The following is a 20,563-nucleotide window of genomic DNA, read 5'->3' as shown; positions in this document are numbered from 1 at the left end:
TGGGGGGGCTCCATCCCCAAACCCTCAGCCCTGAGCTTGTGCCCTTCAGATGTGAGAGCGTCTGGACACGTGGATGCAGCTGTGAGGGCACCTCCGTGGATGACTGGAATCACCCATACATGTGCATTCACGCTGGGCCCCATGTCATTCAGATACTAAGTCAATGGGAGGGACTCAGGGGTGCTTTACAAGGAGAGCCGCATCTCCCAGGGTCAGGGCCCTCAGTGCGGTGTGACACAGCCTCTCCACACGGCCCTCACTGCACTCAGCTCCACGTGGTCCAAGCAAGTAGGAGGAAACCGTTAGGCACGTAGTACCACTGGTGACCGGCCCTGTGCACCCACCACGTGTACATGGGGCCGTCCTTGCTGGACATGGCTGCCTCCACACCCAAGATGCTCCCAGAGTCCAGGGCTTCTCTGAAGTCCTTCTAAGAGGATGAGCCCACAGCCCCTCCAAGGCTGGGGCCAGCGAGAAGGCTCGAGTCCAGCTCTGGGGCTGAGTGAGCAGCCTCTGCCTTCCCCTAGAAGGCAGGGGTCTAAGAAAGGGGGCGGTGTTCCCTCCGCTTGCTGGAACCCCCCTCCCTCCCCAGCCCCTGGGCCCCTATTCGTTGGGCCCAGCGATCCCTCTCCAGACCCCCGGCCCCCTCTGCCCGGGGCGGTCGCCCCACGGTGAACGCTCTGGGTTCACAGGAGGATGCCCAGGACTGTGGCGGCACCTCGGGCACCTCAGCCTCGCTCCCCCTGTTGCTGCCGCCGCTGGGTGCCTGGGTGCTGCTGCGCGAGCTGCTGCGGTGACCCCTGCTCCGGCCGGCCGGTCCTGACAAGGTGACCCTTCCAGAGACATTGTCAAGAGTCAGCAGCGGAAGTGGGGTCCAGCGCTCTACAGTTGGGTTCTCACCCAGGTCCATGCTCAGCTCAGTCCTGGGCTGATAGTCCACCCTCCTGAGATTGCTGGACGGAACCAGAAATCACTCCCAGAGACCTTCCGGGTGCCTGGTACCGTCCACCCTGTGTCTCAATGGGCAGCCTCCCTGTCCTCCTACCTTCTCTTTGGAGTCCAGCGTGAACTCAATTTGGACCAAGACAAAAGAGTTTTGTTCCGTCTATTCCCCAGAAGTCCAGACCCAGCCAAAGAAAGGGGCAGCTCTTCCTAATGAATCTGGTTGGTCTTCAGTAGAATCCAAGGACTTAGATGTACTGAGAAAGAGGAGAGGAATGAGGCCAACGGCAGAAGGGGGAGGAGGGCAGGAACGGGCCCCACGGGAAACACAGCTTCCCTAGGGTGAGATGCCTGCTGGGGGATCAGCTCGGCCTCCCAGTTGCAGCTCAAAAAAATGGCGTGTGTGTGTGCGCGAGAGAGAGACAAGAGACAGAGACACAGAGACAGGAGACAGAGACAGAGAAAAGGCAGGGTCCTTTACGTGAACATGGCCACGCATGATGTCCACAAACTGTTGCTATTAAATTTTTTTTCTAAAAAGATCTTGCAAAGCCCTAACTTAGTGTTTGCATCTTTCCAAGAAAAGGCCAGTAGGATGAGCTATACAGCTGCCGCCTCGGAAGAGGACGCGAGGTCAGGGGAGGTGGCACGAACAGCTGCAGCCAGGCAGAGGGGTCCCAGGAACAAGAGGGTCTTCGCGGTGGCGTGGTCAGGGGGCTCCTGAGAGCTCCAGGCCCCCAGGAGGTCCAGGTCCCAGGCTGGTCTTTTTCTGGCCACTGATCTACAAGAGAGACGACCTGACTCTGTCCCTGGGGTTGGAACTCGGGGGAACACTGCAATTTGCAAAGCGGACTCCAGTGGGAAGGGAGACGCATCTGGGTACCCCTCCCTCAGGGTCTCGGTGCCGGGGCTTCCGCCCCCGTAGACCCGGCTCCCCAGGGACCACAGTCCCCACTGTGGGAGCAACACTAAAGGCGGAACAGTGCAGAAACTCTGGGGTGGCCTCCGATCTCTGAGTTTAACCAGCCTCGCAGGAGGAGGTCCAGCCCAGCCCCATAACGAGCAAGGACCATGCGCACCGGGCCTCTGGGGACCCCCTCCCAGCCCCCCACACTCGCACGTGCAAGCTTCCCACCGGCAAACAGCCTCACCAACGCCTTCAAACACATGATGACGTTCGTGAAGCACCTGCCACGTGAGGACACGTTACTCTCACTGCTGTCACGTTCCCCATATCTACCTGTCAGGTGGGCACCAGTGGCCCAGTGACAGCTGAACTCGAGCCTCAGAGAAGATGAGGGCCAAGGCGAGCTCGCTCAGCAGCCAGCTTGCGAGGCGGAACAGTGCTTGGAGAGCTGAAAGCACCGTGGGAGTAACAGGCACCAACTCGTCCAACCCGCACGACCACCCTCTGCCGTAGGTCCTGTTCGCTCCTAGACCAGGAAACCCAGGCTCAGAGTTGAAACCTGGCTCCAAGTTATCGGTAAAGCATTGTGAGGCGTGAACGTGAGGTTCATATACTGAGCCTGAAATTGCGTGGCCTGCAGTCGGCGCTAGTTACATGTCACCTACTCTCATCTATCAGAGCATCTTGTTTCGTGGTGGAGGGCCTGGAGAGATGACCATTTGGATGTCAAGAACAACAGGCGAGGGCTTCCCTGGTGGCGCAGTGGTTGAGCGTCTGCCTGCTGATGCAGGGGACACAGGTTCGTGCCCCAGTCCGGGAGGATCTCACATGTCACGGAGTGGCTAGGCCCGTGAGCCATGGCTGAGCCTGCGCGTCCGGAGCCTGTGCTCCACAACAGGAGAGGCCACAACAGTGAGAGGCCCGCGTACCGCAAAAAAAAAAAAAAAACAGGCGAAGTCACAGGTGCCCACCTGGTGCAGGTGGGCGAGGAGGCAGCGGGGGGCCCGTCTCCCGCCCCCTCGGCTGCTGCAGCCCAGCTCCCCACTCGGTGTCACAGACACCTCGTGGCAGCAGCCCCTCCCTGCTGGGGCCCTTGGCTACCCTGTGCCCTTCTGCAGCAAGAGTACGAGCCCAGACCCCGACTGCCAGCCTCTCTCCAGGACAGCGTCCCGTTCCCCGCCCAACCAGGGAGAGCCTTTTCAGGCAAATTTATCAACTATCTTGGCCACATACTTTTTTTAAATATTTATTTATTTATTTAGGCTGCGCCGGGTCTTAATTGCAGCACACGGGATCTTTAGTGGTGGCATGCAGACTTCTTAGCTGCGGCATGCGAACTCTTAGCTGCAGCATGCATGCAGGATCTAGTTCCCCGACCAGGGACCGAACCAAGGCCCCCTACATTGGGAACACAGTCTTACCCATTGGAACACCAGGGAAGTCCTGGCCACATAATTTAAAATCCAAGCTTAGGCATGCCCTAGAGCCCTCGCGCTGCAACTACTGAGCCCGTGTGCCACAACTACTGAAGCCTGCGTGGCTACAGCCCGTGCTCCACAATAAAAGAAGCCACCACAATGAGAAGCCGCGCACCGCAACGAAGAGTAGCCCCGGCTCGCCACAACTAGAGAAAGCCTGCGCGCCACAACGAAGACCCAATGCAGCCAAAAATTTAAAAAATGAGGGACTTCTCTGGTGGCACATGGTTAAGAATCCCCCTGCCAATGCAGAGGACATGGGTTAGAGCCCTGGTCTGAGAAGATCCCACATGCCGCGGAGCAAATAAGCCCATGCGCCACAACTACTGAGCCTGAGCTCTAGAGCCCGCGAGCCCCAACTACCAAAGCCCACGCACCTAGAGCCTGTGCTCTGAAACGAGAAGCCACTGCAGTGAGAAGCCCGCACACCACAAAGAAGAGTAGCCCCCACTCGCCACAATTAGAGAAAGCCCGTGTGCAGCAGTGAAGACCCAATCCAGCCAAAAATAAATAAACTTAAAAAAATAAATAATTGGGCTTCCCTGGTGGCGCAGTGGTTGAGAGTCCACCTGCCGATGCAGGGGACACGGGTTCGTGCCCCAGTCTGGGAGGATCCCACATGCCACGGAGCGGCTGGGCCCGTGAGCCATGGCCGCTGAGCCTGCGCGTCCGGAGCCTGTGCTCTGCAACGGTAGAGGCCACAACAGTGAGAGGCCCACGTACAGCAAAATAAATGAATGAATGAATGAATGAATGAATGAATGAATGAATATACATACATACATACATACATACATAATTAATTTTACTGTAAAAATTAAAGAAATGAAAACCAAACTTAGGAAGTGCTGGGGCAACTCCTGGCCTCGTCTGCTTCACCCCCGTCTCCGCATGGCCAGGAGTGGACTGTAAGGCCTGAACTCCCTTTCAGAACCAACGGAAGCAAAAACCGTTTGATACACTATGGTTCTAACCACCCCCAAAGGACAGCAGGGGGCAGCCTGGCTCAAGCTAAAGAGCCATCACCTTGATTTCAGAGGAACAAAGTTAAAACCAAAGCCATTTAATCGATGACAAGATTCTGGGGACAGAGTCCTGGAATCCGTTTTCCTATGAACACCGTCACCTCTTGGGAGACCTGAGACCGCAAGGTGCTGCCAGCGCCCTCCTCAGGGCAGGGATATACGAACTCCTAAGCCGGCCTAGTAACGTGTGCATTTTAATGGAAGTGCTGCTATCAGGTAAAAGGCTCCAACCACCACTTCACAACGCCACATGGAGGTTCGGTTTGGGAGGGCAAGGGAGCAGACACCTCTCGAAGTCAAAGGAGGAGGAGGAATGAGAGCAAGAGGTTGGCAAAGACGCTAGCCAATCCCTGCAGCTCATCTGAGGGATGCTGACCTCGGGGAGCTGGGCTCACAGGTGAGAAAGCGGGGCCGGGTCCCAGCAGGCCCAGGCGCTGTCCCCAGGCCAGGGCAGCAGTGAGAGGCCTTCCCTCCCGCGTGGCTGGACATCTGCCATCACTGCGGAAGGCAGAGCTGGACTGGACTTGTTTGCCCCAAGGCAGGCAGCTGAAGGTGGGAAAATCCCTCCGGCAGGACACAGGGACTGGGGTCAGTGCTCCGTGCTGAGCAGACCCCTCTGGAGACCAGGGATTATTCCTGGGGTGATTCGGAAGCAATGGCACCTGGAGCCGTCTCCAGGCCGCAGAGCCCTAGCAACAGTCAGCCCAGATTCAAACACACCCCTATCCACTTCCTTTCCAACGCCACGGACATCGCTGAGAAAGCCTTCCAGCTCAGCAAAGGACTAGGGAAAACCAGGGGGTGTCTGTAGGCCTCGAGGACTGTCACCAAGAACAGGACGCCACCAGTTCCCATTGCCAGGTGACCTACGCAAAAACCCTCAAGTTATTTCTACACTTAGAATTCATCCAAATACTGGAAATTCCGAAAAAACTAAATTTACCTAAGGCAAAAGGGTTGGGATTTCCTCTCTTTTCTCAAATCACATGGAAGGGCTAACAAATGCCCAACCTTCGGGTGAATATCCATGAGACCCTTTAATCTGGGTGTTCTTCTTCGTGTGAAGAATGCTGGCATGGACGTCAGACCTACCCCTTGTAGCCGCCTCACCTATAAAACGAGTGCAATAACACGTGTTCGGCGGGTGCTGCTTACAGTTAGATGAGGCATTGAGGCCTTTAACAGATCCCCCTGCATGAGGCACTCCTTAGGTAGTATTTTTGTAACTTTAACAATAAATTAAGAACTGCCCCTTAGAGCTAGCTCTCCCCTCCATTCTACACCTGGTACCCCCAGTTATGATGAAAGCATGAAGGCTGGGAAAATCTGAGTTGGGCGTAAGCACTTTGTTTTTTAAACGGCACCATCTTTATTAACTCATTACTATCCTGCCTGCCTTATAACACATTAAGAAAGTTAAATGGAAATGCAAAATACACAAATTACAAGGCTATCTAAAATTGCGAGAATTTTCAACTTTCGCAAACTCTCAACATTTTATGTGGAAGTGACAGTACAGAATATAACTGTCAAACAACTGGTAGCCCAACTGAGTACACACACACCCTAAATGTCCTCAGATACCCTATTCAGTATAGAAAATGCCCCTAGTGGCCAAAGAATTCTATTAATAATTCCACAAGATCTTAACTTGTTGAAAAGTTAGTCCACGTAGAGCTGTTTCAGAATGGTCTTCAGCACTCAGACTGGGACATTTCCGAAACTTTAAGCTTCAGTGACTAAGTTAAGGCTTCAAGTAAGGAGCACCGAAAGCTACGCACAGGAAAGCTGAGGCAGTAAAAACGACGACGAAGTTCATATTCCATTTGTTCTTTTTATTAGAAGGTGAGCAATACAGCAAGTAGGGAAACCCCATGGTGAATGGAACCATCACGTAAATGCCTTTCTGGAATCCCAACCCTCTACGAGCCCCAAAAATGTGCTTTGTGGCTTCAGCAACTTATAAACGGTAAGGGGGAAAATACTGAAAAGGCCACTATTTAATGGTGAAAGGATGGAGCTGTTAGCGGTCCTAACCAGCCTAGGACCAAAAAGAAAATTAAAATCTGCACAGAGCAAGCAAGCCTCTGCCTGCTGAGAGTAAGGCATCCAGGCGCCAACCTGTGAGAGTTCTCAGCGAGCTGAGACATGCGCGAACGGCGGGGTAGGAGCTGCAGACACACCCGTGGACGGGCGTACATGCCGCCACGCTCCCCAGAGCGGGGGCTGCTACTGGAGGACGTCTTGAGTGGTGTTAGCTCCATTTTCCTAAGGGTTTGTGCTACGTTGAGCCAGATTCCACTCCTCCTTTGGAGTGTGGGGCGGCCGGGCCCTGGACTGACGCTTCTGTTGGTGCCGTCACAGGGCTGTGCAGACACGCCCTGCACCCCGAGGTGCGTGACCGAAGAGCAAGTGTGGCTTCTGATATGTGCTGCTGCTTCACGAAGCAAAGTGTGCTTCCTCCCAGGTGGGCCTGTCCTGCTGGGCTGGGCTTCCCCATGGGAGTGACACCGCTCATCCTGCTGCTGGCACAGCACCAGCTCACCCACTGAGTCTTTCGCTGAGCCCACCCAGCACCCAGGGCAGTGCCCTCACTCAGAATCAAAACGCTCTTAAGTTCTTCACAAGTTCTTCAATGGATTCTTTCTTCCTGGCTCCCAGCTTTTGCTGGAGATTGGAAGGGGCGAGAAAGGAGAAGCATAACCAAGGAAAAGCCCCACACTGAATACATAGGAGACCCTTCCCATATTCCCAAACACCCCCTGGAGGCTGCCGGCCCCCATGCTCAGGGCCTCGATGTTCACTTCTAGTCTCCGCCACCCCGAGGATGTAATTTAATCACCTGAAATCTTGGCTGAGAGTAAGTAACTGGACTCAAGGGTTATTCTGATGGTCCTCCCATGAGCCCAGGTCAGGATTCCGTGAATCAGACCCTCCCCTACCGCCCTCTGACACCCTAACGGCGCCTCTGGGACATGAGCAACCTTTTTCACTTCGAGCAGCTCTTCAAAGACTTAACAGCTTCCAGGATCTGGCCAGACCCCACGGCAATAACATAGCGTTTCCTTGTAAGACTTGCCACCACACTAGCCCTGAAAAGTGGGGTCCTGGGGTGCTGGCCACTCAGGCACTGGCGGGGCAGTGGGCTCTGCTTTAGGGGCATGCCGCTGGCTTTCCTGTTCGTGGAGAGGTGATGCACTTGCCACCCAGGGTCACCAGGACAGCACCACAGGTAAACGCTCTCACCCACGTAGATGGGTCAGGGGCACCTGGAATCCCTCTGTGGCTGGCTCCTTGCCAGGAACTATGATGCCAGGAAAGGTCGATTTTTATTCCCGGGGGGAGGAAGGGTAGTTAGGGCGGTGATTTTCATGGAGGAAAATGTACGGGGTGGTCCAGAGCTCCACAGCAAAGACACGGAACACTCTCACCCCCGCCCCACCCCTGGCAGCCAGCCACGTCGCCACCAAGTTGAAGAGGACGCCAGGAAGCACTGCGATGGGCCCTGTGCCAACAGTGCCCCCCTCCACCCCCCTGCCAGCCTAAGTGATTTTCCCAAGTAGGTGGCTCTAACGACACAGTCACTAGAGCCTTGATCTAACACATCCCATTAGCCTTTCACGCGCAGTTTCCACTGAGAAAACGCACGCTGCTCCCGTCCACCTCGGGGCGCCCGAGGGCTCTCGGGTACGAGAGCGGCCATGCGGCTGCCGGGCTGGGCCGTAGGCTCTGCCCCACCAGGGCCCAAGGTATGCCAGCCTTCAGAAGGCACCCTGGTGCACAAGGCATTATACATTCTGGGGCTGTCACCCGATCATCCTGCAGTCGCTTGTGCAAAATTGAAACAGTGTGTGGTACTTGCATGTTTCATTCTATACAAAAATCGTCCCTCCCTCCCCTACCCCTATGCTTTAAACATTTATATAAATTTTTATTTAAACAGTAAGTTAGAAATCTTATTTACATTAATTTCTTTGTTCTCCCAAAAGCACACCCCACCCCTTATAGGATATAAATGTTCACCGAAACTGGTTTGCGTTACTGTTTTCAGGAGAGAGCACGGAGAAGAATGAGCCTCCAGCTAAACTGTCCCGCCATCTACAAAGAAGCGAGACACGGCTCAGAAGCCAGTTTGCCCAGCTCTCGCAGGGCCCTCACTCAGACCCAGAACAAGGCAGGGTTCGGGTCGTCTCTCCTCTTCTCCACCTCTGAGGTGGGATTTATTTTTGTTTTCCCAGTCGCGGACCACCTGGAGCCCCGGGGCGTCACAAAGCCCACGAGGCCACCAGGGTTTGGGGCTCCTCCGGTACTGGCGTCACCGGCCAGTGAGGGAGGCCTGCAGGCACCGCAGGCCCTGGTTAAGGGTCACAGTCCCTGGCCACCGGCAGGTATCACAGTGCATCTTCTTCACTGCAGCCTCCGCCGATCATGAAGCGGAACTCCTGGAGGTTCGAGACACCGTGGAAGTGAACGAAAGCGCCAGCCACCACGAAGATGTGGAAGAGCTGATGGGAGTGAAACTGGAGCGGGGCGGGGTGTGGGGGAGAGAGACACATCGTTAACCGTTGGCAGAAGGTCCTGAAGATCATTTACGCTGAGCAGGGGGCGGGAGTGGACGCCACAGCTCAGATTCCAGGCATCCACAGACCTCGGAGCATCCAGAAGGCATATCACATTCTGCTGAGTTGAAGGCCAGCTGTCCCCACAGAAATCAAGCTGCGGCCCTAAGCTCGAGACATGAACACATGCATGCCTGACACTGGGGACCTGGCGGACTCGGGGCAGGTGCTGCCAACAGGCCACAAAGCCCTGAGGACCCCGTGATGCCGAGCGGCAGGCGATGGTCAGACACAGGGGTGCTTCCCTCACTGCTGTCATGGACTAGAACATCATTTAAATGCTGCTCTCCTGGGAAACAAAGGGACTTCCAGGGTGGGGTAGAGAGTCAAAATACCTGGTGGCTAGAGTTTCCTTCAGCTCTAAGACACAGAATTACATGAAGATACGACATCAAAAGACTAGTAAAGGGGGACTTCCCTGCTGGCGCAGTGGTTAAGAATCCACCTGCCAGTGCAGGGGACACGGGTTTGAGTCCTAGTCCAGGAAGATCCCACATGCTGCGGAGCAACTAAGCCCACGCGCCACAACTACTGAAGCCCGCGCGCCTGGAGCCTGTGCTCCACAACAAGGTAAGTCACCGCAATGAGAAGCCCGCGCAGCACAACGCAGAGCAGCCTCCCCACTAGCTGCAAGTAGACAAAGCCCGCACACCGCAACGAAGACCCAACGCAGCCAAAAATAAATAAATAAAATAAATAAATTTATTTTTAAAAAAAGACTAGGAAAGGGACTTCCCTGGTGGCGCAGTGGTTAAGAATCTACCCGCCAATGCAGGGGACACGGGTTCGAGCCCTGGTCCGGGAAGATCCCACATGCTGCGGAGCAACTAAGCCCACGCGCCACAACTACTGAAGCCTGCATGCCTAGAGCCTGTGCTCTGCAACAAGGTAAGTCACCGCAATGAGAAGCCCAAGCATCGCAATGCAGAGCAGCCTCCCCACTTGCTGCAACTAGACAGAGCCTGCACACGGCAGCCAAAAATAAATAAATAAAATAAATAAATCTATTTTTTAAAAAAGACAAGAAAGGGACTTCCCTGGTGGCACAGTGGTTAAGAATCTACCCGCCAATGCAGGGGACACGGGTTCGAGCCCTGGTCCGGGAAGATCCCACATGCCACGGAGCAACTAAGCCCATGCGCCACAACTACTGAAGCCTGCGTGCCTAGAGCCCGTGCTCCGCAACAAGCCACTGCAATGAGAAGCCTGTGCACCGCAACGAAGAGTAGCCCCCGCTCGCCGCAACTAGAGAAAGCCTGCGTGCAGCAACAAAGACCCAACGCAGCCAAAAATAAATAAATAAAATAAATAAATTTATTTATTTATTTGAAAAAGGAGTGGGAAAGCAGGGCCTTTTACTTCCTTCTCAAGTCAGAAGCTGGTCTACAAGCCTGCGATGGCTCTGACTGAACCTGCACTGTTGAGTGCTAGTTCACATCAAAGGGGATTACTGCTCAGTGCACCAGGTACCACTTCAAAACTTACACTATTCTCTCATCAGAGTCTCAACATGAAAAATGGCAAAACTCATTATCAAGGGAAGGACATTGATTTTAGAAGTGTAAACTAGAGGGATCCATAAGTCACTTCCCAAGAGATACTTCCTAGGAAACCAAAGGGGATTCATTTTCCAAAAAGGCGGGAAGGGGTGTGAAAATTTCTCCATATCAGTGTCAAAACCATGATGAGGCAATCTCAGAAAGATAAATTTGATTATCTGAGTTCCAAAGATGCCCTAAATTAGCATTTTCTTGTACATGAATAGCTGATCTTGGAAGAGACAGCGGAGCAGCTCAGTGTGTGACCATCCGTAGCTGGACGAGGAGCAGGGTCCTGGACGGTCAGCCTCCGCGTCCCACAGCGCCGCACTGCTGACACGCCGCAGGCCACCCTCAGCTACAGAGTGTCTGTCTGTTGGTCCCGTGTATTTCCTGCCCCTCTCTCCTCCTTTCTTACCATCAACCACATCCAGTTATCCTACCTCCCCTTCCAGCCAAACACGTGGATCAGTCCCTCATTACAAATCACTGAATTTTGGTATCAAAAAGGAGCCCAGTAAAAACCTGGTCTGTCACCCTCATCTCATACACGAGGAAAGCAGACGAAGAAGGACTAGAAGACCTGCCACACAGGGTAGGGCACAGGAGCACAGACGGAAATTCCACTCCCGCCACCTAATAGGCAGGGGTGCTGGATAAGGAGTTACCTAATCTCCCGAAGCCGCATTTCCCGAGCTGTCAAGTGAAGGCAGTGATAACAGCTGTGACACTTTATGGGGCCAGTGTATCTAACGAGGCCGTCCCTGTGAAGTGCTCCCTCAGCTCTGCGCCAGGCACCACCACATGTCAGTTACCAATAAACACTAGTCAGTACTGTACTTACTGTCCAGAGAGACACAAATCATGAGGGAGACTGAGGGCTAGGATACACATATCTGGATTCTGAGTCTGAAACTTCCTCAATTATTCCACTTCCCCGTGTGCCAATAACCCACTAACAGATGGACGGATAGACACTGACCACCCCTGACCATACTCACCCAGATGTCACACTTGCCGGGAAAGAAGCGCTCGGGGATGCGGGCAGCGTACAGGGCTGCTCCCGTGATATACAGGCTGGCCATCAGCATCAACCAGCCAATCTGCCCTATGGTGGCGGCCTTCAGGAAGCCCTCCGAGATGACATAATGCAAGGTGGGAATGACGCCACTCAGGCCAAGGCCCAAGAACACTCCTGGGAATCGTAAGAACACAGTGAAAATGAGGAAGAAGAACTTTGGCACGGTACCAGTGATTCTGTAAACTGAATATTTCACAGCAGGATGCAACAACATCAGCTTTTTGGTCAAAAGGAAAAAGAAGGTTCTTCAAACTCTGTGATTCTGACATGCAAGACAGCACATCTAAGTTCTAAAAAGGAGATCTATTTACAAATGCAAAGAGCCTCCTGCTGAGAAAGGCTTAGCTTAACAAGTCAGCAGTCTTCAAGGGGTTTCGAATTACCTTGCTGAGTGTTTTAGAAACAGACAGCTCTAGGGGTTTGCTCAAAGCACCCCTAAATGCTGCTTCTTTAAAGACACAGATTAGAGTACAGAGCAGTTTTACATATTTCATCTTCCCTTTGAGGCACCAGACATTCCTGGGGTGAGAGCAGGGTGGAAAGGACGGAGGTGGGGATGAGGAATGGAGAGGGCCCCAGAGCACCAGTCAGACACAGTCTACCAGCAAGGCTCCACGACAGCTGACTGCCTTCAAAACCCTCTACAGCAGTGTTTTTCAAACTTCTGGATATGACCTAGGTTATGAGACAAACTGAGTCTGGATGAGCATTTTTTTTTTAATGAACTAGACTAAAATAAAAAATATCAAAAAAAATCAGACTGTGTCAAGTGGAGGGTTAAGTGCCATTTTGTCCAAGTTTTATACTTTATATATATATATATATATATATAATAAGACACGTTTAGGGTTGTAACAGAAAATGTCATGATCAAAAAAAGTTTAAAGGTAACGCAGATCTAAAACCACTGTGAAGGGTGTGGGTCAACAAAGCACCACAGGGACGTCCCTCAGCAGCCAGGAGCTGCTCCCACGTTCTGACACACAGGTAAGAATGACCTTTGTCAAACAAACCACCATCTGGTAATAAGCTTTCTCAAAAACAAGGTGTCTATTACTTGCTTTGGATGTTACAAGCAAGCGCCCACCGATGGGCACCAACGCCAAGTGCACACTTGTAGATGACACAGGCGTCCCCGAGGGCGGAGCAGGGGCAGTGCTGTCTCACTGTTTCCTAGCCCACCCCACTCCCCGAAAACATCGTGCTCCTGCCTCTTCACTGCGCTTCTCCTCCATGTGCTAAGCGGAGGCTGCCCGTGGTCGTGCCCATCATGCCCAAAGCCAAAGGCTCAGGAACGTGGTCCCTGTGATGTGCACAGACTGCAGGCCGTGCAGCGCCACTCAGCCAGAGCGTCCCCATCTCTCGTGCTCCAGGCTGAACACCACAGCTGAGCACCACTGGGGAAACCGAGTTCTCTGCGAGTTCACGATCAGCCTCTCTATTCAAAACGTTGTTTTCTTGTCCAATACCTGTTCCCTCCAAGACTGAGGCATATCACAGGAAAGGGGGGGACTGAAACCCAGGAGGACCTGGTGGGGCCCTCCCAGGCACAAAAGCCCTTCTGTGTCCCCCATTTCTTATTTGCAGGATAAAGGTTTCAGCCTCTTAGACCTTTCCTGAGTTCCAAAGGGCAGATTCCAACAGTTACTAATTAGAGGAGTGAGGGAATGCAGGAGCAAAGGCGGAGCAGTCAAGAACAGCAGTGCAGGAAAGGGGCACCGGCCGGTTCCTCCTCAAGGGACCCAACCTGATGCATGTCTCAGAGCTCTTCTATAGGAACTGGGGCCCACCCGGTGGAGGATGGTGACTTCAGGCTGAGCACAAGCACGGGGACCCCAGACTGGCTGGAACCAGAAGGCCAACGATTGAGGTTTCTGGAACACCACCCCGTTAACCCCCCATCAATCAATCAGAGGAAGGTCACACACCATGCAGACCTCCCCCAAATTTTGCCTATAAAAACTGTTCCCCCCAAACCATCAGGGAGTTCAAGTTTTCTGAGCACTAGTTGCCCCGGACTCCTCGTCTGGCGCCTTACAATATAAATGCCGCACTGTCCTCCACCACAAGCTGGTGTCAGCAGACTGGCACGGCAAGCAGACCCAGGTCTGGTTCAGTAACACTGGAGCCAACCCTGACCACTGCTCATGTGCTCAAAGAAATCCTCAAAAGGGAAGAGGGCAGAGTTACAACAGTGCTCATTAACGTGAAGTTAATTCTAACTTCTAACCTTCTAGGTAACTGCAGATAAACGGTGGCTTGGACTCTGATACAAAATGGTTTAAAACAAAAAGGTTGAAAGGAAAAGTATTCCTTCTAATACTTCCTGTTCATTCTCAGGAGGTACTGGGTTTGACGCTGGGTGGGCAGAAAATTGAAGACACAGCCCTGGCTCCGAGGGGTCAGTCACCAGTCCAGGCCCTCACACAGGAAGTACTCACACAGGAAGGGGCTTTTGGCTTTCCACTGATCTCCAACTAAACAGGCATTATCCTAAATACAAAAAGCCTCTTTATCTCTACATCAGAAAAGATGTGTGGTGCCTCTTTAGAACACAATCAGTTGGGAGTGAAGACTTTTTTTTTTTACACATTTAAAAATGAAAATACATAGGAAAAAAAATTTTTTTAATAAAATGAAAATATATAACAAAACAAAAAAATGACAACAACAAAAAGAACTAATCACTATAAAAAGTACCCCTTGAGCTGAGAAAGAGGAATCATTATTTTACAAAGGTTACGGAGCCACAGCCATAAGGACAGTGTACGGGCCTAAACTCATGTACACTGTATTGCTCCAAATACGTCAACTGCAATAGCTCAGCACCCCCTCCACTCTGACACCCCTACTACATTACGAGGCCCTCGAGAACAGGAACTGTGCTTTCCCCATCTCTGCATCACAAGTACCTCACGTAATGCTTGGGCAACGGTGACCCTTTAACGAAGCCCAGCAAATAGACGCGGGTCCAGTGTGGGCCCTCTGCGAGCTCTTACCTGCTCTCACCCCCCGGTACTGCGGAGTAGCGAACATGTCCCACTGGGAGACGACAATGGCTGCGATGCCCAGCCCACAGATGACAATCAAGTAGATGAAGCACGGTTGTGGGTTACAGTAGAAAGAATAATAAAGCCAAGGGACAAAGCTTCCCATAATCAGAAGAGCAATACCAGAGTAATCCAGTCTAGGACAGAAAAAAAAAATCCATTTAATGTTAAAAATTACTGCCTGCTACAGGTTCCGATCAAAGTTCCCAGAGGCTGGTATCAAGGGTTCTGCCACCTCCGCTGGAAGTTCTCCCCTAGCCCATGGACTCTACATCACTCATCAAATATGGACTTTGCAGATACTTACTTAGAGAAGACACGGGAGACCCCTTCTGAGTGGCAGTAGACTGTGTGGAACAGCCACGAAAAAGAAAGGCAGAGAATGGCCCCTAAGAAGAATAATCCAAAGACCACCTTCTCTTGCAGGGGGGCCACAAAGGAGATGTTTGGACGAAACATATAAAAGATCCCCAGGCACAGAAAGAACACACAACCTAGGAAAGAGCAGGGGAAGAGAGAAAGGATTAGCCTTTTGAAGATATACTCAAGTGTTATATACTGATTATGTTTTCAGTCCTGACATCCAAATCCAAAGTTCCATGAGAACTTTCCAAATTTTTCCAAATAACTGAACCTTATCCAAAATGTTGGTCTACTCCAAATACTGTTGGTATCATATGCTCCTCAGTTTCACAAACTCAGTATACAGAATAACTTACTACTAATCCAAAAAAGAAAATAGACAATGCCTGCTACTTCTTAAGAAACTAGAAGAGAGTGGCACAGACTTATATACACTACCAAATGTAAAATAGCTAGCTAGTGGGAAGCAGCCGCATAGCACAGGGAGATCAGCTCGGTGCTCTGTGACCACCTAGAGGGGTGGGATAGGGAGGGTGGGAGGGAGACGCAAGAGGGAAGAGATATGGGGATATATGTATACATACAGCTGATTCACTGTGTTATAAAGCAGAAACTAACACACCATTGTAAAGCAATTATACACCAATAAACATGTTTAAAAAAAAGATTAAAAAAGTAGAAAAACCGACTTCTACCTCTAGATCCCATGTGAAATTTCATTTATAAAGTTTTTGGCGTATATGTTGTAGCCCAGGTTTCAAAGACCCATTCTGCATTTTCCTTTGCAGTGAATGCTGATACCTCCAAACTCTGCTAGGAAATACAGCTTTTCTCCACCAATAGCTGTCAAGGAAGCTTATGCTTCTCTGGTCCTCACCCGTTGGCCCAACAGACTGGGGAGGTTAAGGACAGTGAAATGCCCATTTGGGCCATTTCATAACCAGTTTTTAAACTGTTCTTCACAGTGAGATACCATGTTTTATTGCCTAGGGAAAGGCCACTTAACACAGGACAGGCACAGAAATTAAGAAGTTAAACATTTACTAAGTGATTCTGTTTGATCCATTTAATAAAGCATTTACCCTTGAGCAGAAGTCAGCAACAAACTTGACTGTCTATTCTACTCTCACTGCACTAGCAGTCTGGAACTTGCAGTCACAGTGGAAATCAAATGCAGGATAAGAAATGTACATCAAATTGGGTAAGGCCAGACTATTCAGTATATTCACAAGGTTATGCAATCATCACCACTATTTAATTCTAGAACATTTTCATTACCCCAAAAAGAAGTCCTATACCTGTTCAGCCATCTCCCATTCCCCACTAGACAACCCTAGGCAACGGCTAATTTACTTTCTGTCTCTATGGATTTCCCCATTCTGGGTATTTCACGTATATGGATCATACCATACTTGGCCTTTGCGTCCGGCTCCTTCCACTTCGCATGTTTTCAAGGCCCACCCATGTTGTAGCACATTATCAGCAGTTCACCCCTTCTATGGCCATTATATGGATATACACATTTTATTCACCCGTCAGCTGATACATGGGTTGTTTCCACTTTCAGCATTATTATGAATAATGCTAAGAACATTCATGTACACATTTTTGTGTGAACATGTTTTCAATTCTCTTGGATATATACCTAGAATTAAAACTGCCGGTAACTCTGTTTAACTTTCTGAGGAACTGCCAAACTATTTTCTGTGGGCTGCACCATTTTACCTTCCACCAGCAATGCACGTGAGTTCTAACCTTTCCACATCCTGGCACAGACTTGTTATTTTCCATTTTCTTGATAACAGCCATTCTAGTGATTGTGAAGTGGTAGCTCACTGCACCTCCTCAAATGACTCAGGATGTTGAGCATCTTTTTGTGTGTTCACTGGCCACTTGTATGTCTATTCCGATGCTTTCCCCATTTTTAAAACTGAGTTGTCTTTTTATTGTTTAGTTGTAAGAATTCTTCACTAGACCCTTACCAGATATATGATTTGCAAATATTCTCTCCCATTCTGTGGGTTACCTTTTTACTTTCTTGATAATGTCCTTTGACATACAAAAGTTTTTATTTTTTATTTTTTTAATTTTTTGGTCACGCTGCACAGCATGTGGGATCTTAGTTCCCCGGCCAGGGATCGAACCCATGCCCCTTGCATTGGAACTGTGGAGTCTTAACCACTGTACTGCCAGGGAGGTCCCAAAAGTTTTAATTTTTTTTTAAACATTTTATTTATTTATTTGGCTGCGTCAGGTCTTAGTTACAGCGTGCGGGCTTCCCTCTAGTTGTGGCGTGTGGGCTCAGTAGTTGCGGTATGCCGGCTTAGTTGCCCCACGGCATGTGGGATTTTAGTTCCGTGTCCCCTGCATTGGAAGGCGGATTCTTAACCACTGGACCACCAGGGAAGTCCCAAGTTTTTAATTTTGATCAAGTCCAATTTATTTTTTCTTTGGTTGCTTATGCTTTAGGTGTCAATTCTAAGAAACTGTCACTTAATCCAAGGTCATAAAGATTTACATCTATGTTCTCTCCTAATGGGTTCATAGTTTCAGCTCTTATGTTTAGGTCTTTGATCCATCTTAATTTTTCTATATGGTGTGAGTTAGGAGTCCAAATGCATTCTTTTGCATACTAGTTACTCAGTTTTCCCCAACACCATTTGTTGAAAAGACTGTTCTCTCCCCCACTGCATTCTTTCTTTAATGTGCAATCATGATGGAAAGAAATATCACAGATCACATTCTGCTTCAAGACAAACTGAAATTGAATTGTGAATATTCTAAGTAATGACTTTCAAAAATCAGCTTACTTCTATTAAATAACTACCTTCCTCTCCATGCTCATTAAAATATTATAACCCATTCTGTACAGTGCCCTTTCCTTTGCCTGGTTTAAGGACATGTCTGAAAATCTAGTAGAGAGAAATACAGCCTAGCTATAATAAAATCATCGTGTCAACGAGGACTGCCACAGAGACAACCACTGAGAAACTTCATCATACAAATCCAGAAAACAAAAACGGCAAATCCGAAGTACATTTGTTAAGTCCCGTCCTTACCCTCAATTACACTGGTGGGGGGAGAAACAGAATGATCATACTGTACCACTGCTGTCACATACCTAAGAGATGTGTCCAGATGTTGCCTGTCTCAGTGTGTATTCTGAAAATGCTCTTAAAACAGGCCCGGAAAGAAGGCATAGGGGGCCGGTGTCCATGCAAGAGGAAGTCATTATCCTTGAGCCAGTCGGGTAGCACGTCATGAGGGATTACTCGCCACCGACCTTCCCAGACCTGGAAGCATATCAGCAAACACGGCTAAGTTTAATGTCAACTGAGCAATACTGACAGCTCTCTCTTACCACACTGGCTTATAATGAGAAAAAAATACCTTATCTTTAGAAAGACAAATAACACTCAAAGGCATAATGTCCTGTATTCTGAGGTTTTAAAACCTTGATTGAGGAAAAACATTTTTTTAAAGGCAGGGGACGGGGGGGCGGGGACAGGACTTTTCTTAGGAAAAGGGAAGAGCAAATGAAATGAAGTCATAGAAAATACTCAAAAAGAGTGCTTTCAAGCTCTGTTTCAATCTGGCTAAAGGCAGAGTGCGGAGCTGAAGTCCCACACATACAGACACCCCGCCCCTCCTTCATCCTCCACCACAGACTTCACCTCTGAAAAATCCCTGTCGGGTTAAATAAGACCATTTTTATACTTAATATCCCTGTTGGTGAAAAAAGAGCATAGACTCACACTTCTGTACCTTCTGCTACAGTCTCTCCCTCTCCCTTACTCTCTCTCTTCCCATCACAGCAAACACGGCAAGTGCAGAAGAGCACAGGCGTCAGAGAATCTTGGATCTCTGCCATTAACTAGCTGAATGAGCTTTAATTAATTACGAAATCCTCAAGCCTCGGTGTCCGCATTTATAAAACGAGGACACGAGGGCTTCGATCGCTTGGCGAGGAAGTTGTGAGGATCACCGGAAACGACCCAAAGCACTTCATAAATGAGGCAGCAAGCCCCAGCATCCACCCCAAAGGTGATGCGCAGTCCTGCCTGTCCCCGCAGGCTGCCATCCGAGAGCTCAGGACCAATGCTGCGGAGCCGGCAAAGGGGCTCAGCCCTCCTGCCCTCCGGGTCCCCTCTTTCCTCGCTGTCAGGCCCCCGTCAGACTCTAAAGGAAAGGGATCAGGAGTGTGGAAGCCCCTCCTAAAAAGGGTATGTCTTCACTCTGCTCCTCATCATGTCTCTCAGCCCAGTGAGCTCACACCGCAAAATCACTTAAGCCTAAAAACTAACCTGCTTCTGCTGAGCCAAAAAGATGCAAGGAAGGATGCAGGAACGCGTCTACTGTGGCTTCCACTCTGACAGCGACGCCCCTGTGGCCAGCAGCACGGCTGAACCCCACACCTGCCAGCCACCACGCCCACCCTGTCCCCCCACTAGAGTCTGCTGTCCCCTGCTCCCCCTGATCCTTCCTTAGGGGCGTTTGCAGAGAACGGATCCTCTGGGCAACTCCAAAGGGAGTGGACACAAACAGCTGAAGCGCAGCAGTGACACGCTTCACACTCGGACTTCCTCTCCCTTCTCTCCCTACCCTCCCCGCTGGCCCTTTCACCTTCCAACTCAAATCCTGGGGCCTGGGCTAATCTGGCCATTCCCTGCTTGTTCCTAACATACAACAAAATAAAATAACTTGTTACAAGATGCTGCTACTCTGTTTTATTTTGGGAGCATTTTATTTTCTAAGATAGAAATCAATCCTCACCTCCCTCAAGGCAGTTCACAACATGGAAACAGCTCTGCTGTGATCATATGAGAAGTGACTGTGTCTTCCACCATACAGCCAAAATAGTCAAAGAGAACGCTGAGTTTCTTACATGCTTACATTGTCAGGGTGACTTTCTCCATTGTTTCTAAACAAACATTCTGGTGTCTAAAGACTGGGCCAAGGAGCTGTGCTTTCATAATTATACTGTAATGGTGTCATTTTCAGACACTGCACCCACGTGGCTCAACGTGCAGTGCAGCCAAATGCCAACCCAAACAGGTATTCTCTTTCCCCTCCTGGGGAAGAATCAGGTCACAGCTTAGTCAAAGACACATTTATTTATAAGCTTGACAAGGACAATGCCCAAATCAAACATCTCAGCAATGGTCCACTAGGTTTGTATGAGACCATATAATGCACAAAACTTAATTTACAAAAGTGACCCACAGAACACCTCCTATCCCACATGGGCCTGACGATGCTCGTAAACAGCAACTACTGAAGGCTGGGAAAGAGGTACCAAGATCAAACTTGGATACTCTGTAAGCCTAACTGGTTTTGTTCCCTATCCCTATAAGAAAAGCTTTTCCAAAAGGGAAAGTACCTGGACCAGGAAGGTGACAGGACACTTCATTTTAAACTGTCTACTTGCTTCCAATCCAAGAAAGAACCCTGTGTCACTAGGTTTATCGAGGACAGTCAGGTGCTGGGCCACAATGTGTGGGGCGACCCAGGAAGCCTCTCCCTCTGATCACAGACACACTGCTAGCGGATGATAAGGGAC

General features: G+C 50.2%; 2 protein-coding genes across 2 annotated transcripts in view; one reads left to right on the top strand and one right to left on the bottom strand.

The window, feature by feature from the left end:
• The window catches only part of CACNA2D4 (calcium voltage-gated channel auxiliary subunit alpha2delta 4), a gene marked incomplete at its 5' end in the record, with an annotated part of 90,962 nt that extends 89,669 nt beyond the window's left edge, over positions 1-1,293 (top strand). The window contains one exon of the mRNA XM_082635343.1: positions 693-1,293. Coding sequence (XP_082491469.1) covers positions 693-797 — 105 coding nt within the window. The 3' untranslated portion in view covers positions 798-1,293. The remainder of the gene's footprint in view (positions 1-692) is intronic.
• Positions 1,294-8,268: 6,975 nt separating this feature from the next.
• Positions 8,269-20,563, bottom strand: part of ADIPOR2 (adiponectin receptor 2) — a 49,774-nt gene continuing 37,479 nt past the window's right edge. Inside the window, exons 4-8 of the mRNA XM_082635118.1 lie at positions 18,125-18,296; positions 14,948-15,134; positions 14,590-14,777; positions 11,511-11,704; positions 8,269-8,872 (exon numbers count right to left, since the gene is read on the bottom strand). Of these exons, the coding sequence (XP_082491244.1) occupies positions 8,744-8,872; positions 11,511-11,704; positions 14,590-14,777; positions 14,948-15,134; positions 18,125-18,296 (870 nt within the window). The 3' untranslated portion in view covers positions 8,269-8,743. The remainder of the gene's footprint in view (positions 8,873-11,510; positions 11,705-14,589; positions 14,778-14,947; positions 15,135-18,124; positions 18,297-20,563) is intronic.

Source organism: Mesoplodon mirus (assembly GCF_964341445.2).
Source record: "Mesoplodon mirus genome assembly, chromosome: 11".
NCBI lineage: Eukaryota > Metazoa > Chordata > Mammalia > Artiodactyla > Ziphiidae > Mesoplodon > Mesoplodon mirus.
This window is presented reverse-complemented; position numbering and strand designations above follow the sequence as displayed.